At 52.0% G+C, this 17,064-nt stretch overlaps 1 protein-coding gene across 1 annotated transcript in view; it reads right to left on the bottom strand.

The window, feature by feature from the left end:
* Positions 1-17,064, bottom strand: part of PAPPA (pappalysin 1) — a 239,657-nt gene that overhangs the window by 57,289 nt on the left and 165,304 nt on the right. The window contains exons 11-14 of the mRNA XM_046023823.1: positions 14,533-14,646; positions 13,493-13,628; positions 10,993-11,206; positions 1,830-1,998 (exon numbers count right to left, since the gene is read on the bottom strand). Of these exons, the coding sequence (XP_045879779.1) occupies positions 1,830-1,998; positions 10,993-11,206; positions 13,493-13,628; positions 14,533-14,646 (633 nt within the window). The remainder of the gene's footprint in view (positions 1-1,829; positions 1,999-10,992; positions 11,207-13,492; positions 13,629-14,532; positions 14,647-17,064) is intronic.

Genomic DNA, 17,064 nt, shown 5'->3' on the forward strand with positions numbered 1-17,064 from the left:
ACTGGCCCATGAAAAATGGCACAACATCTGTTCACTGGCTCTTGATCATCATTCCTTTTCCTGGCTCTGCAGGAGGCAACAGGGAGCCGCTTCAGTGTTTGGCATCGAGCGGGCAGTGCCCTGGGACATGGGAGGCCCGGATGTTTGTCCTCTGTGCTAGAGGCCACAGAAAAGTCCCTTTCCTTTCCTTGAGCTCTCGCATTGGCACTGAATTGCTCTAAGAGCCTCTCCCTGCTCTGAGATATTGAAAGAGGTAGACGTGAGGATGGGACAAGCCTGGGAAAAGCGAAGAGGGTCGACAGGGATTGGATCCGAATGAGAAGATGGCAGGGGCGCTTGGGTGGAAGGGTGAGGCCGGGCTTCAGAGCCAAGGGAGGGACTGCCATGGGCAGCCCGCAGCTTGCTGTTCAAGGAGGAAGCCGCCAGATCCCAGGGGACTGGGGATGCCAAATGTTGATCCGGGATTTTAAAAGTAAAGGACATTTTTCCCCTCTTAAGCACACATCAAAGGCAGCAGAGGTCCCTCTGTGCCAAAACAGCCTAATTGTTTCCACAGGAGTTCAAACCTGCCATGTCCGACACAAGGAAGTGGGTGTCTAAGACAAGCAATGGGGGGCCCTGGGGCTGCCTCGACAGGGACTCTGTTTCAGCCCAGAAGCTCCATACCACAGGAGCGTCCCTGTGTGTCCGCAGCAGGAAGGGGAAGCCTGCTGGCAGGGCCCCAGGAAAGGCTGCATCCAGTGGCAAAGCTCTGGAACCCTCAGATCTCCGGGATTCATTGCCCCGATGCCCACTCTGAGACCCCACAGCAGCGTCCGGCTGCAGCAGCGCTCCACCATGCCCCTCATGGTGGACACTGCCCTTGCCCATGAGCAACTCCTATGACTTGCGATGGCTCTTCCCGTGGCTGGTCTCATAGCCAGACGCCACACCATACCCAAGTGGACAGCCAGAAGGACCTTGATCTACCACGATCCGACCACATCACTGTCTTCAAAAGCTCCCCGTGACCCTAAAGATCAACCTCAAACCTCCTGGGCAAACGAACAGGGCCTTGACCGGAAGACCCTGCCTGCCCCTCCAGCCTCACTGCTTGGGTGAGTTCAGGGGAGGGAAAAGATCTGTCTAGGGCATCCTCTTATTCAGCCACAGGCCTTCCCATGCCATTTCTGCCTGTGCCCCCAGCCCACGTTTCTTGCCCCTCCTCAGGGCACACCCCTGGGCCCATCCATCCGCCTGGTTCTCCGTCTCCGAGTCACTTCCAGGGTGAGTCCCCCCCGGGCTTCCACCACACCCGGCACCTGCCTCAGCCGGCGTTCATCACACGGCGCCGTCATGACTCACTCCCTGCCCGCTCCCGGCAACGGTCCTCCTTGGGAGGAGGACGTGGGTTTATCTCAGTGACATTTGTTTTTTGCTCTAGCACCTACCACGGCAGCTGGTTCCTAGCGAACAGATGCTTTGCAATCTGTTTTGTGACGACAGTGAATGAGTGAGCACCTCATTGACAGAGGGCTCCCCTCTTTCTCAAGTGGCTCCTTCCACTGCAGCGGAGCTCAGCCTGTGTGGGTTTCCTTCCCGAGGGCTCCGCATGGGCCTTTCCACATTTGCAACCCCCAACAAAGACGGACACGTGCTGTGTGGGACACGACTCCACACGGAAACTGTGGTGTTGGAAATTCCATGTTCATGGGTGGATGCATTCCGTCAACACGTATTTATTGTGTCTTTGCTGGGTGGCGGCACTCTGTGAAAAGCTCCACTTCAGGCCAGCCATCCCCCCACCCTGTGGGCTGGAGAGGGGCTCTGAGCCCAGCACCTGCACACACCTGGCTCTTGATGAGCTCGTCGTCCCGCTGTATCTGGAGCACGTAGCCCGTCCTGCAGCTCACAGTGCAGCGGGCGCCGTGGTAGCGGTCACTATTGGAGCAGTTGAGAGACGCGTTCTCCACGGCCAGCTCGGGGCAGTCGGCAGCCTCACATGCGAAGTGCACACAGCTGGTGGGGGGGAAGCACCAAGAGGGTAAGTGGGGGCTTTCATGTCCACCACACGCCGGCGGGAAGGTCAAAGCTGATGCGTCCAGCACTGAGCTGAACGCCAGCCTCTTTGTATTTGGTGACAGTACTCACTTCGGAGGGGTGCGGTGAGCATTAAAACAGAGATAGGGTAGGACGAGCACAGAGCACGATTCCCAGCCCACAAAAACACTCAACAGGCAGTCACTCATAGTGTAAACAAGTCTGTGCTCTAGTACGTAGAAACTGGGTGACGTTGGGCAAGGTACTCCCCTCTCTGAGCTTCAGAGAACGCTCAAATTGGGCCAAACCGTAGGGTCGTGAGACTCAACGGACGTGCCGAAGGTAGAACTCTTTTATAAATGGTAAAGCGATGTATGAACTGTTAGTAAGGTCGTACAGAGATCAAGCCTTGCTTCTTGCTGTAGCTGCAGTTCTAACCTTCCTGCCAATTTGAATGCTACCCACTCTAAATGTCTACAGGAAGCTTCCCCATGTCCTCGGTTGGGGGGGCGGGGGGCTCCCTGTCAGGCCTCCTGCCCTCCTTTCTCTAAATGGCCTCACACTTCATGCACTGAAAGCACAGGGTCTGGGTGCCCACCATGTGTCAGAATGTGTGCTAATCCTTAAGGAAATGGAAATCTAAAATCCCTGAGCTAGATGATCCTTCCCCTCCTGTTCCTGTTAGACAGACACTCAGTAACATTAGTGACTGTTCACCGATCGCTTATGTACATGAGCTCATTCAGTCCTCACAACACCCCTATGAGCTAAGTGTTACTCATTTTATAGTTGGAAAAATCAGGGACCAGAGAGATCAAGTTACCTGTTTAAGCTCCCACCCAGATGTGTGACTCCAAAGTCCTTGTTGTTAACCTTGCCCCACACCTGGACTAGAACTTCCCTGAGGGTAGAGAGATAATGTCTGTTTCATCTCCGTGTCCTCTGATTGCAATAAAGCAGCTTGGCCTCCAGTCAGGGTTTCCTAAATGGTGGCAGTGTGGGGCAGCAGCGCTTTGCACTTAAAGCACTTTGAGGAGGTTGAGACACTGACTGGGAAGAGTGAGAGTGTGCTGGGGGCAGTTTTCGTTAACCTTTGCCTCTCTGATTCTGTCTACCCCAACGCCTGCCACACGGTATGCACACAGAGCTAGGGGACAGCAAGCCATCGCTGGGCAAACCAGCTGCAGAAGAAAATCCCCATTTGTTTTCGTGGTGCCCATTTCAGGAGACCCTGCTAGGGGCTTTACAGGAAGATGGTCACTCATCTCCAAGCTCTCTCCTTGGCTCAGGAGCCTGCTGAGAGTCACAGTTGGAGTGGCATGGAGCTAAAAGCCTCCAAACAACACAAATGGCCCTTTTTAAAAAAAACTCAGAAGAGGGGAGCATCTGATTTAGGTCTTGGTCCCACACCGATGTGGGCTTTGCCTCTCCACATGCCCCCTTTCAGAAGCAGAGAAGGATAAAGTGACACCTGCGGAGATGCTGGGTTTCTCTGTCCTCCTTCCTGCCCCTGACAGCCTCCCCCGAAATGCGCCCCAGTGCCCTGGGGAAGCCTCCAGGAGCATTTCTGTGGACTCAGAGCAAGGGCTCTGACACCACACAATGCATCTGTTTACGGGTGTGTAAGCGCTGGGGGCAAGAGCCACATGGTTCCAATTTAAATAGATTTACTCCGCAAGCTACCAGCTCCCAAGCCAGTCTTCTGACCTATGCCTTCCAGTGTGGCCATGCTTGCTCTACACTCCTGGGATGATGACTGGGGGGCTCCGCCCTGCCCTGGGCTCTGGGGGCCATGAAGAAAAAAGCAGCATGTGCCTGTCCCCCCACCCATTTCTCTGCACGTTAATGTTCTTCCTAAGAAAAAGAATAGACTGGAAACAAAAATGGATTTGTTGAAATGGAAAGGGCACAGGGCTTAGCAACTGGGCAAACCCAAGCCCTACCCCAGCAATGCCATTTATGGGTTGTTTGACCTTGGAAAGTTACATCATATGCTGAGACTCAGTCTTCCCATCTGCAAAATGGAAGCAATAAGCCAATTCATCTCTCAGGAGTGTCAATGGGATAGCATGTCAGCCACTCATTCACCAGTTCAACAGACCTTGAAGAGGGACCTTGCTATACTGTTCTAGACAATGGGGCTATATAGAAGATGCCTGCCACCTGCAAATTTGAGAAGAAAGGACATGCATCCCAGAAAAGCTATAATGAAGCCCGTTTCAGATTGTCGTGTGCACAGAGAGGACACTAAAGGTGAAATCATTGAGGATGACTGTTGGAGGTTGGGGGAAAGACACCAAGTGCAGATGGGTCACGGAAGGAAGCCTCCACAAGGAAGGGGCATCTGAACTAAGACCTGTATGAAATGAAGGGATACACCATGCAAAGGTTTAGAGCAGAGGGAATCCCCAGCAGGGTAAAGAGCACACACGAAGGTCCTGGACAGAATGGAACTCAGCACATTTGTACAATCCAAGGGCCCATGGGTGAGAAATACTTTGGCAATCATGATGCTACAAGAGAAGGTGGTTTCTCTACTCTGACTCTCTGGGCTGTAGAAGGAAAATATCTCCTGGTCACATGAATGATCTGACCAAAGGTTTTCACAGTCAAAAGAATTGGTAGTACTGGATTAATAAATCAGCTACCCCCCCAACACACACACAATTGCAGGACTTCTCAGAACCTTCAATATTCTGATACCCATTGTGGATTTCTAAAAGGGGCTATGATTTTCCAAATTCTGATAACCTTTTCCGATAGGAGATTTCTGGGCTAGTGTCTTCCAGAACATACTGTGGGGACTGGGGCATCGCTGCTTTTCCAGCCCATCTGTGTGTGCCTGGCTTACAGGCTTGAAAATAGGGAGGATAGGGGGAAGGAAGGTCATGTGTACCAGGTATCAGCCACTGTGTTTTATCCGCATCACCTGACTTGCATCCTCACCATAACTCCTTGAGGCAGTACAATTACTCCCATTTTCGAGAAGAGGGAATATGAGACTCAGTGAGCTTAGCTACCTGTCCAAAGGCACTCTGTGTGGACAGAAACCAGTAAGGTCTGCCTGTCTGTCCTCTAAGCCCCTGCTCTTCTCTTTGCTTTCCCATGAAGTTGGAAGGGTGGTGTGAACACACTGTCCAAAAATGATAAACATTACCCCCACGTGCCCCTCCCAAATACCTCCCTGACACAGCCCTGTCATTGCTGAAACACAAAAACAAGGAACAAAAGAAAAGCCTCTGGCTTCATTAAAAAAAAAAAAAAAAGGAGAAGGATTTAATACCAGTGATGAGCAATAAAAAATAACAAAAGAAGGGAAAAAAAGAAGACACTTCTCAGAGGGAGGAAGCTGGCTGATCTGAGGGATGGGGGAGGGGACTTAGGAGCTTTTATCAATGAAATTCTCACACCTGGGCAAAGATGGGGACACCCTCCCCCCACACAAAGATAATCAGATATTTAGAAATTGTCTTTTTTCCATATATATGTATGTGTGTGTATGTATGTATGTGTATATATATATATATATACATACAGTGTGTTCACACCACCCTTCCAACTTCATGGGAAAGCAAAGAGAAGAGCAGGGGCTTAGAGGATAGACAGGCAGACCTTACTGGTTTCTGTCCATACAGAGTGCCTTTGGACAGGTAGCTAAGTTCACTGAGTCTCATATATATATATACACACACACACACACACACATATGTATATATGTACATATATACATATATACACACATACATATACACACATACATATATACACAAATATATTTATATATACATGTGTATATAAATATATATATTTATTTCCTTATAGACTCAAGTTCTACATAGAGGCATATCCTTAAGAGATTGAATAGCCAATCCCCCCACTGCCCAGGGCACTGGTCTCCAGTCAGACAGCAGAATGGGTGGGTATTGCTCAGGCAGAATACAGAAGACCAGCGGTAAAGGGCTGGTCAGGGTCCTACTCCTGGTTGTGTCCCTTGAGTCTCGGCTTAGCTCCCATATTCTGCTGCTTTGCTGCAACTACACTATGGGGCGGGGTGGGGGGCAGTAAGTAACAGAAGGTGGTTTATAAGTCACTTTGGGCTGCTCAGATGGAGACAGCAGAGAAGATAGCATGTCCATGCTCCTGGCAGGAGGGCCGCAGTGTCCCTGGGAAGTGAGACAGAGAAAGTATGATCAAGATAGGACTCCTGGTTCTCTGCCCAGGAATGCAACGGCTGCTGGAGGGGATCCTGAAAGGGTCTCACACCCTGGAATCCCAGAGGCCAGGGAGGCGCTGGCCCAATGGTGATGAGGCAAAGTCAAGGTCTGCAGGGTCGGGAAGGTAGTGAGCAGCTCTTGGGGTGCCGGAGGGAGGGAGAGGCCGGCAGAGCAGCAGCAGGTCACTCCTGGCCCAGGGAGCCCACAGCACCGACCCTGTCGTGTCTCCAGACCTACCCATGTCTTTACTACGAGCACTCCTGGTAGCTAAATGTTGGCAACTAATTAAAGGAGAGAGGGCCAGACACAGTTACTTGTGGTCTTTTCTGGCCTATGCGACAGCGGTCTTAAAACTTCTGATGAAGAGGAATGTGCTTTGCCCCGGGAGGCCTGAGAAGTGAATTCCAATGCCGCTTCTGCTGCTGAGCAGCTGGGTGGCTTGGGGGAGCTCACGTCCCTTGCTTGGACCTCAGATGAGAATGCAGAACCAGGGAACCTGTTGGAGGCCTCCCAGCTTTCAGGGACCACAGTTTTACGAAGACAAAACAACAGAGACATAAAATCTCTGAGCTCTTGGGGAGAGCGAGAATAACTTTTGATAATCCTGATTATTGACAAGGATATGGAAGCAGAAGAACTCGAGGGGACCTCTGATGGGAGCAGAAGTTGAACAACATCTTGGAGAAGAATCAGGAGCAACCGGTCTCTTTGAAGAGACACAGGCTTGGGCACCTCAGGTCCATCTACGAGGCATATCCCCCAGACCAGCAACTCTCAACAGGTGTTCTGAGAGGGGCTGATCCTCTCATGGGCTGGATAACTTAGGGAAGCCTGTGGTCTCTGGCCACGAGAAGCTTCTTCCTGGGCTCCGAATCTCACGCGTGATTTTCCTATATGGTTATCTGATGGGTTGGATATTCCTTGGTGGGCTCCTGTAGGGACCAATCCTCACCCCTACGCCACCCAGTCTAAGTCCATACGGGCTGGAAGGACTGAAGAATGTATTTCCTCCTAGAGCTGCCGTTCTCACAGTTAGCTCCCTGGCCGAACTGTCCTTCTCAGGGTGGTCTGGCATGGGAAGCGGGACGAAGGAGTACCCTTTGCGGCAAAGGGAGAAAGAATGCAAACAAAAAAGGGGGTTGGAGGAAGGTAGGAAGGAAGGTAGGAAGGAAGGAAGAACAGAGGGATAGAAAGAGGGAGGGAGGGAAGAGAAGGGAGAGAGGATGGGAGTTTACTGATTGTGTAAGCACATGGCCCACTGAATTTTATAATAAGCTGGTTAATCTCTGTTTAGAACCATAGGACTGTGTGTGTGTGTGTGTGTGTGTGTGTGTGTGTGTGTGTGAGACACACACATTGGAGCCTCAATCCACGACTGCTGCTTTCCTCACTGATTTAGCCTCTTAACTTCCTGCCACCGTGGCTAAGCCCCCCACCGTTCCCTCTTCCCCTAGGTGTGGTGCTGGGATTTGGCTGGAACTCCACCAGGACTGGACCTCTCCCTTGAAACCCGATCCTGTTTTCGTGGGCCTCCGGATTCAGCACAAGTGCTGCCGGGGGACTGGAGACCCTTGAATCTAGGTCAGAACCCACGGCCTGGATTGATTTTGCTCTAGGGATGCTCCTCTCAAGGCAGCCCGCTAGGCATACGCTACTCTCCGGAGAAGAGAATGAATGCGGGAAGGGGAAAAGGGTGGGAAAGGAGGCAGAGTGGGTGGAGACGGCGGGGAAGGGCCAGAGGCGGCCAGAAAGAGGATCCGTGGGGACGTGAGGGGCCCTAGGGCCGGAGGCTGGGGAGGTGAGGCGGGCCCCTCTCAGGACCCGGGAACCAGCTGAGAGTCAAGTGGGCTGTTTCTACCAGAGCCAGCTGAAACGCGGGCTATAAAAAGTGGTGCTATTTACCTTGATGTTTTGAGAATGAAGAAAAACATCCCGTGGCTTTTTACAGTTGTTGCTTATTTTTCTTTTCTTGCCTCCTGGTTTGTTTGTTTTAATGCACTTGCACATTTGCGCGGTCCCGACTGTTTGGGTGAGTGCCTCTCCAGCTCTCCAGGAGCAGCTGCCTCCTTCCCCAGCTCCTGTCCTCTGGAGCATCCCCCCGCCCCCGCAGCGGTGGCACCAGGGGCTCTACCCATCTCAGCCAGGTCTGCTCAGGGCCGAGCCACGGAGGCCAGCAGGGCCGCGGGCCCCTCACCTCCTGCTGCTCCTCTCACTAAATGCCCACACGTGAGCAGCCAGGACGAGTCCCCTTCTCTCCTGGACGTGCTTGACTCTGATGAGCACCTCGTGGCTTTCAGGGGCAGACAAAGCAAGATTTTGCCTCCTACTGCCCGGATGGCCTTGACTCACTGTCTCTTGTCCACACCTCACAGGACAGGTGTGATAATGAAATAAAATAATGGTATGAGGTAATGAAGAGCCTGTCGGTGTCCTCCCCCTCCTTCTTCTCCCTCCCGGCTCGTGGGAAGCGCGGAATGTCAGAACTGGAACATCCCATCCTCGGCCCTCATCCCATGGATGGGGAAACTGAGGCCCAGAGAGGCGGACTGACGGGCTCATAGTCATATAACCAGTGAGACCCGTTGTCCCCACCTGGTGCTCATCTCCCGCCAGTCAGAGAACCCAACAGCTGCTCAACAGTTGATTTGTTTCTGAGCTGAGACACTTCTAACTGTTTACTCTGGGCACAGGAACTGCTAATTAAGAATTCAAAGAAGCTCAATGAGATTAAGAGTCATTTATGGTTTGTCTTCCTCCCAATCCCATCTTGTTTCATTTATTCTTCTCCTATCCCCCTACCCCCCCATGTTGCTTCTCCATGTCCTCATATCAGGGAGATCATATGATAGTTGTCTTTCTCCGATTGACTTATTTCACTAAGCATGATACGCTCTAGTTCCATCCACGTCGTCGCTTGCTGGGGGGAGGTGGGATTGGGAGAGGGGGAGCGGGCTATGGACATTGGGGAGGGGAGGCGAACCATAAGAGACTATGGACTCTGAAAAACAACCTGAGGGTTTTGAAGGGTCAGGGGTGGGAGGTTGGGGCAACCTGAGGGTTTTGAAGGTTCAGGGGTGGGAGGTTGGGGGAACAGGTGGTGGGTAATGGGGAGGGCACGTTTTGCATGGAGCACTGGGTGTTGTGCAAAAAGAATGAATACTGTTACGCTGAAAAAATAAATAAAATGAAAAAAAAAAAAAAGAAGGAAAAAAGAAAAAAAAAAAAAAGAATTCAAAGAAGCCAGTGCTGGCCTCCGTCAGCTCGCCCGTGGTCCTGGTGGCTGCTTAAGGACGGGGAAAGAAAGCACTGCAGAAAAGGTCTAATGGATTTACACTGCCCATCAACACGGTTTCCCTGGGTTCTGAGAATTGACTTATTTTTATAGTCTGGAGAGCCAGAGATGGAAAAGCCCTTTTAGTGTGAAATGTAACAGTGAGTGATATTTAAGGAGCTCTTTTGCCTCCGCAAGATTGCAACAGACTTTGCACAACAGAAGCTAGAGACAGTGGGTGCAAAACAATGCGGGTTTTGCAACCACCTTTTGTGTCCCCTGAGGTGGCAGGGGCGTGGGAAAGCCAGTGTCGTCCCCCCACCCCCCGCCCCACCTCCCAATCCTTTCCTCTCCTTGCTCCCAGGTACACAGGGCAGAGGGGGGATTGCCTTTCAGAGGGCCTCACTTTCGGGGGAACCCACGGAGAGCACGGCCCCCACCCCCCCATGCCTCAATCTCTCTTTCTCCTTCTGGATCTCATTAGACAATTGTGAGAGGTGCTGTGAGAGCAGGGACCAGCCCTTCTTTCTCCCTTGGGGGCCCTGGAATTCTAGCAGGCAATGCGGGAGTGTGGACACTCTGGATGTCCTAGATGCTCTCCAGAGCTTCTTCCAGCTTTAAGTGCTTCGTGCAGCATTCTAGGCAGAGAAGCACCCCTGTCAGATCAGAAAGTGGCCGTAAATATCCCATATTAATACAGCAGCTTGGCACAGTGCCGCGAGAGATCCTTGCTCTGTGGCACACCCTGGAACCCCCATGACCCAGTGGTGGGGTAGAGACTGTCGTCCGTTTATCCAAAAATGGGAAAGCAAGACTCAGAAAAGTTGTCACGGACACACACGCAAGAAGGGACACGTTCAGACCCATATAAGAGTATCACCCAAACTCTTATTCTTTCCAGGAAATACCACGCTCTCTCAGCTCAGACGAGGGGCACTAGCAGACACCAAGTCAGAGGCATGGGTGGGGGTAATGTTGCCCCACGACCAGAGACCCCGAGACTGCAGAGGGGATCTTAGGAGCTCGGTTTGGGGAAGATGGGGAGATTTCCTCAACGCTGGAATACGGTGAACGGAGACACAGAAAATACAGGCTCCCTCCATCCCCTAAATAAATATCCCAGTATTCCTGAGCTGCAGGACAGCCAATCAACCTCTCTTCTCTTTGTCCAAATGTGGATGCTGAGACCCAGAGAGGGGAAGCGATGTCTACCACGCGAGCAAGCCATTGTCAGCACTGGGACCGCGAGCCAGGTGAGGGAATGTTTCCACCAGCGCACATTCCTGTTTCCCTCCCTCACCCCTGGAATCCAGAGACACGTGTGGGCCTCCCAGGCCCAAAGGCAGAGCCGGCCAGAGGCCAGAGGTTGGAGCAGGGAGAAACACACAGACTTTTCACAGCCACACGCATGTCTACGCGGTTCCAGAATTCCTCCATCTGCTTCTGGCTAGCAAATGGCCCAGGGCATTCCGACCCAGGGTCCCTTACCTCTGCTCAGCAGAGCTGTAGGTCTCCCCTCTCTGGCAGCTGCTCAGGGTGACGGGGTCAAAGTTGTCGAAGGAGCGGAGGGCCACCCCCGAGATGGCGACCAGGGGTGAACTGAAGCTCACACGGACCGCCCGGCTATGGTAGAAGGGCTGGCTGAGGTCATGTACCACAGGGATAATCAGGGGATTGTTCCTGCAGCTCAGGACATGGAGGCCTGTCAGGAGAGACAGAGGGCCGAGGGGCCAGGCTCATTACTCAAGGCCAGTCACGCCCTCCCCAACGGGCCCTTCCCGAAGCCCCCAGACCCTTTCATGTCACTGCACAAAAGCACCATTGGGTGGCCAGTGGGGATTTTGAGTTTGATTGAAAGTTTCTTTGTCTGCCTTTTTCTCTTGGTTCCAAATCTTTCCAATCCCTTTGCCTCCCTGCCCCCTAAGCTTTCCCTTCACCTAGCGCCCACAGCCTCTCTCCCTCCCCCAGGGGCCACCCCTCACAGAAGCATGGCGGCGGCACCACCCTCCCACACTGCGTTTGTGCCGGATGGTCCGAGCTGCTAGTTTTCAGGCTGCCTTCCCAGTCAGCCGCAGAGATGGTGCACACCAGCCACAGCAGCAGGCTACCCTCGTTTTTAATCCAGGAACCCGAGAGCAGTCCTGCAAGGTCCGGACCTCAGTAGCCCAGCTGCAGAGTTGACCCTGGGAACCAAGGGCAGGAAGTGGCTTCCCAGAGGTGCCCCCAACAGCCAGCCATGGACAGGCCATGTGGAACCTGGGCTTGCCCCATCCCAAAGCCCTCAGTTCTTTCTAGAATGGCGAACAGGTCCCCAGCCTTCGAGGAAGAAGGGAGGAGGCAGAGAGGAAGGGCATGCCCAGAGGACGGAAGGGAATGCTGGGGTGGGAGGATACAGTCAGAAAAACAGACACTGGCTGTGGGGTCTGATGGACCTCGGTTCACATCACGGCTGAGCCTACCTAGTCATGTGAATCCGGCAAGCTCCCCAAACTCACTTCCTGCATCTAAACTCAGGGCTGAATCTGTGTGCATCCCGGCAGGCCTGCGCTGTTGGGGACGTCCGGCTCCCCATCCAGAAGGCGCCCTTCTCTGGTCCCTCAGAACGGCAAAGGCTCCCCAAGGGGTGCCAGGATCGGAGGACAGAGGCCAGGGGACACTGCAGGGAGGGATGGGGACACGTGGAGGCCTCAGACACTGGGTCATGGGATCCCAGCAGCTTCTGTGGAACCGGACCTTTCCCCACGGCTCAGAGCCTGCTGCAAGGGCACAACAGCTAGGAAAATATTTGCTTCTCACTTAGGGAATTTTCTCTGGAATCCAGATAAGTCCAGAGGGGTTTTCTTTCTCTTCCTTATTCATATGACCCCCCCACCACCCCACACACCCCATCACTTCCCTTGCCTCTAAAACTAACTAAATAAGTAAACATAAAAACAAAACAAAATCCTCTCCCTGCTCCCTGGGCTTCTGCTTGACCCTGAGATGACCCCTTGCCTGCTGGCTTCATATGGGTCTTTGAACCGAGCTCTCTGTGGAATGGCGCAGCCATAGCTGGGGAGGCCGGCCTCCGGGGCTGGCCTGGGTTTCCAGACACTGGCAATGACTGCCCAGCAGTAGAGTGGAGACGTGGGAGGGATAACAGGGCTTTCCCAGCGCGGGCACTCCTGCTGGGCACTGTCACCGCAGCCCTGCGGAATCCTTCTCGCTCTGACAATGAAGCAGCCCCATTGTCCCCATTATGTCGACGAGGAGAGCAAGATGCCACATGAGGGCCTCTGAGGTCAAGAAAAGCGTGTACCTTCTCGAGCCGAGGGAGTGGCAGGGACAGGACAGAAGCCCGGGCCATCGGCTCTGGAGCTGGGGCTCTTTCCTCTGCCCCATGCACACATGGGTCCATGGAGGGGTGTGCAAGTGACCACCTGATGACTCCGGCCTTGTCCCTTCCCCCCAGCCCCGTGCAGAGGCAGCCTCTCAGCACGCAGGCCCTGGCTCTTTACCTGCCTTCCCATTCCTGGCCTTTCCTTATGCCTCCTTCCGTGGGGGAGTTCCTCAGGTGGTGCCGGCCGGAAAGGCATGGCTGCTGTGGTGGGGTGCTATGGGACACCTCCCTCTATGAGGATTGCAGAGACCTGGCCGTGTTACCCGGGAGCTCTCAGTGCCTCTCTTGGGGCCTCAGATGCTGATATCTGCAGAAAGGGCCTTTGCTCAGTCTCCTTCCCGGGGTCTTTTGAGGATCAGATGGGGTGCCCGAGATTAAGGGCGCCTGGGAGAAAGGAGCTCTTGAAGGGAGGACTGGGACTGTGGCCCCCAATCCCCCTATATGCCACATCCAGGCTTCTTGGGATGCACAAAAGCTTCCTTACTTGAAGGCAAGCAGAACTTCAAGCAGAGAAGCAAGAAAGAGGAAAGACAAAGAAGAACTAGCGGCTCCTCGAACCACCCTGGGCAGATACAGTCCCAAGAGCCACCTGCATGATAGCGTGCTCACCGAGATCGTGGCTCTGATCTTTGGTATCAAACAGCTGGACGCTGATGGTCTCCTGCTTCTGGTCCCCATAATAGGTGCCATCCGTCACCAGGTGGATGATAACAGCTGCGGCAACCATTGGCTGAGAAAAGTATGCCTGAAATGCAGAAGGCACAGAAGGGTCACTCATGCACTCAGGCCACGCGACAGGGGTTGCAAGAAGCATCTTTCATTGCAGGGCCTGGGCCGCTCAGCACGGTCTGTGATGGGAACAAGGAGGCGGTGAGGAACACAGGCTCTGAAATCAGAAACTGCTCCAACATGGCTCTGCACCTGCTGAGCTGCGTGATGGGGAGAGGCAGCTCTGCCCCTCTGGGCCTAAGTTCCCTCACTGCTAAGTGATACATTCAGTAAAAGAACTCGGTCACAGGGTGGCTGCCAGTCTCCAGTAAGATAATGGGAACAAAGGGTCTGGCACACCCTAAGACCACATAAAAAGGCATTATTATTATTTGTCCCTTCTCTGTCCTACCCTCTGTGCAAGGCATCAAGAAGACAAAGGAAGGAAGACATGGGCCTTGCCTTTCTGCAGACCATGGAGTTCAAAGTGGGTCAGTGATATGCAGATCAAAAGTCAATACGATCCCTAATCCTTAGTCAGGAAGATGGGCCCAATGACAGCGACAAGATACCATGTGACAAGCGTCATCTGACGGACGACCGGACATGTACAGGACTAGGAGGGAGAGAACAGTCGCTTCTCTGTGGGGATCAGTTAAGACTTCAAGGAGGAGAAGACAATCTTAAAAGATCTTGAATGACGAATAGAAGGTTCCAGGCAGACAAAAGATATCCAAAGTCTTTGCCAAAACAAGAAGGATGAGGGGCATTCCATGCCCATCCACGGGCTTCTATTTCAGGGAGCCTCCTACTGCCCAGCGTTTTGTTCTCTGTCCTTACAATTAACACCCTCAGTGGGGAGACAAACCATCTTGGGAAAGGGTCACAGGAACTGGTGCTTCCTGGGGCCCGCTCCTGGAGATCCCGAGGCTTTGGCTTACCCGGAGCCAGAAAGTGGTCTGAGCCATTGGGAAGTACGGGTAGCTGAAGGTACAAGGGTACCAGGCATGCTGGGAAATGCCTTCACTGAGATCTATCACCTTCGTTCGACACACCTGGGGAGAGAGAAAGAAAAACAATGTTTTAGAGGATCTCCACAGCTAAATTACATTCAATCAGATGCACCTTCCCTACCTACCGATGTTGTTCTGAGCACCACAGGGGAACACAAGGGTGCACAGACAGGAGTCTGCCCCAGGAGCCCACAGTCTGCTGTAGAACAGGGAGCCCGCAACACCGTGAAGGGCAGAACAGACAATATGTTTTGGCAGCGTAGGTGACAGAGAAATGCTCGTGGGGACAGATGCTGGAGGAGGTGACCTCTGAGCTGGATCCTGATGAACAGAGCAGACACAGGGGAAGGGCAGTGCGGGTGCAGGGAGCAGGAGCAAAGGCTCAGAGAACAGAGAAGTCTAGAATGTGCTAAGCTGCCTGGTACTCTTAGAGCTTGGGGAAGGTGGCAGAAAAGGCAGGATAAGGGGTGGGATCTCACCGAGTGGTGAACTGCAAGCAGATCATTTTAGCACAGATCTGTACATTGTGCTCAGAGCTGTATTAAGGACAGAGAAAAGACTCAGACAGGATGGCCATATCCCCCAGGGACAGAATGTGCATGTTTGTGTGTGTGTGTGAGTGCACGCACGCGTGCACTCGCGCTGAGTGTATGTGTGCCTACTGTGTATCCAAATGTTATTTCGTCCCTCAGTTCATTCACTTATTTGAGCTCTATTGTTGGGAGACAGTGTTTTGCGGAGCACTGTAGGACGAGACAGATGCCGAGGAGTTCGCAGGGAACGGTGAGCTCAGACACCCAGAGAGGCACCACACCAGCACGTACAACTGTAAACTCTACAGCAGAAAACAGAAAAGTTCTACAATGGAAAAGGCTGGAGCAACTGGCTTGTTCTTGAGATTGGTCCAACCTTCCGCAGAAGGCCATCCGGCATTTGTGTTTTTCCTCTGATGTTGAATGTGGCCCCTCTCTCAACCCTCCCCTGTGGATCTGGGTCTCCCTATATCCTAGACTCCGGCAGGTCTCCCTATACTCATCCGAGAAAGGCTGACCTAGTGAACTCTAAGGCTCTTGAAAACTATTAAAAAAAAAACAACGAAAAGATAATCTAATATCAATCATAATAAACACATGTACATGCAAAACAAATTTAAAAAGAGGGGAAAAAGAAAAAAATATATATATATACAAGAACCAAGGCTACCTATTCCAACAATATTTGTAGTAGCAAAAAATTGGGAATAGCTTACATGTTCATCTGTTGGGGAAGGGATGATCAGGTAAGAAATATTCACCTGACAGATTTTCTATAGAGCAAAAGACTCTTAGAAGGCCTGAATTAGATTCATCTCTAGGGATGACACCAGAAATATTTAACGTCAGGTCCAGTGTATCTCGTGGCCACTGAAAACAGAAGCCCTACTCCTGAGTTCAAGACCTCCATGGAGAGATTACAAAAGCATAACACTGAGCAAAAACAAGACAGAAAAAGGAACCAGGTACCAGGTCAGGTACAATATGACGTCATTTATAAAAATCACACAAAGCAAGACCATGTATCACCCAGAGATTCCTACAGAGGAGTGCAGATGAAACACAGAGTGGAAAAGTCATGTATCAATTTCATCAGTCAAACTCAAGGCAAAATACATGATGCTTATGTTGTAATCTACAACTGCAATCTCAGTGCTTTTTTTTATGAACTTTTTTTTTTTTGGTACTGATTTTATATTTACAGAATACGTGTTTACAGAAAAGTTGCAAAGGTAACAGGGAGTCCTGTATGTATGCTTCACCTGTGTCCCTCACTGTTAATATCTTCATCAACTCATTCTCGAAACCCCAAACAGAGAAAGATGACTTGCTTCGTCAGCTTTGGAGAATCACCGATCAGTCACCCCAAAAGTTCTGCGGTGGCATGCCGGCCTCATTGAAGGGGAGCCTGGTTTACCTTTGACATCTGAATGTCAGATTAGGTCACAGGTTTTGAGGGGTTCACAGGGTCCTTGGAGGTGTCTGTTGTGGGTCAGGCTGTGAGATCTGCTTCCTTCTCTCTCTACTGCTTTACCTGTAGCATCCCCACTCACCTGTCTTACATACCCAGCTGCCATGTAATGTTTCCTTTAAGAAAAGAGCATTACTGCATGGAGAACACTGAAAAGTATGGAAATCTTTTTATTGCCCAAATTCCCCACCACTTCCCCGAGAAACCGGTGGGTTCTGGGCACACGGTATGAGTTTCTTGAATATCATAGGTAACCTCTTAAGCAGAAGAAGGGGCCAAGATTCAACCATCTCACTGGCCAGAAGCAGCTGATGGCTTCTGCTCTTAGAAGCTCTAGAAGCTTAATAGGGACTAATAGGAGACTATGGGCAAAGCAGCCACTTTATTAGGCTGGAAGATGTCTTCCAGTTTATTTTTCTACAAAACAGCTGGGATGGAGTCAGGCAGATCTGCCAG

This window comes from Meles meles, chromosome 11, assembly GCF_922984935.1.
Source record: "Meles meles chromosome 11, mMelMel3.1 paternal haplotype, whole genome shotgun sequence".
In the NCBI taxonomy this organism is placed as follows: Eukaryota; Metazoa; Chordata; class Mammalia; order Carnivora; family Mustelidae; genus Meles; species Meles meles.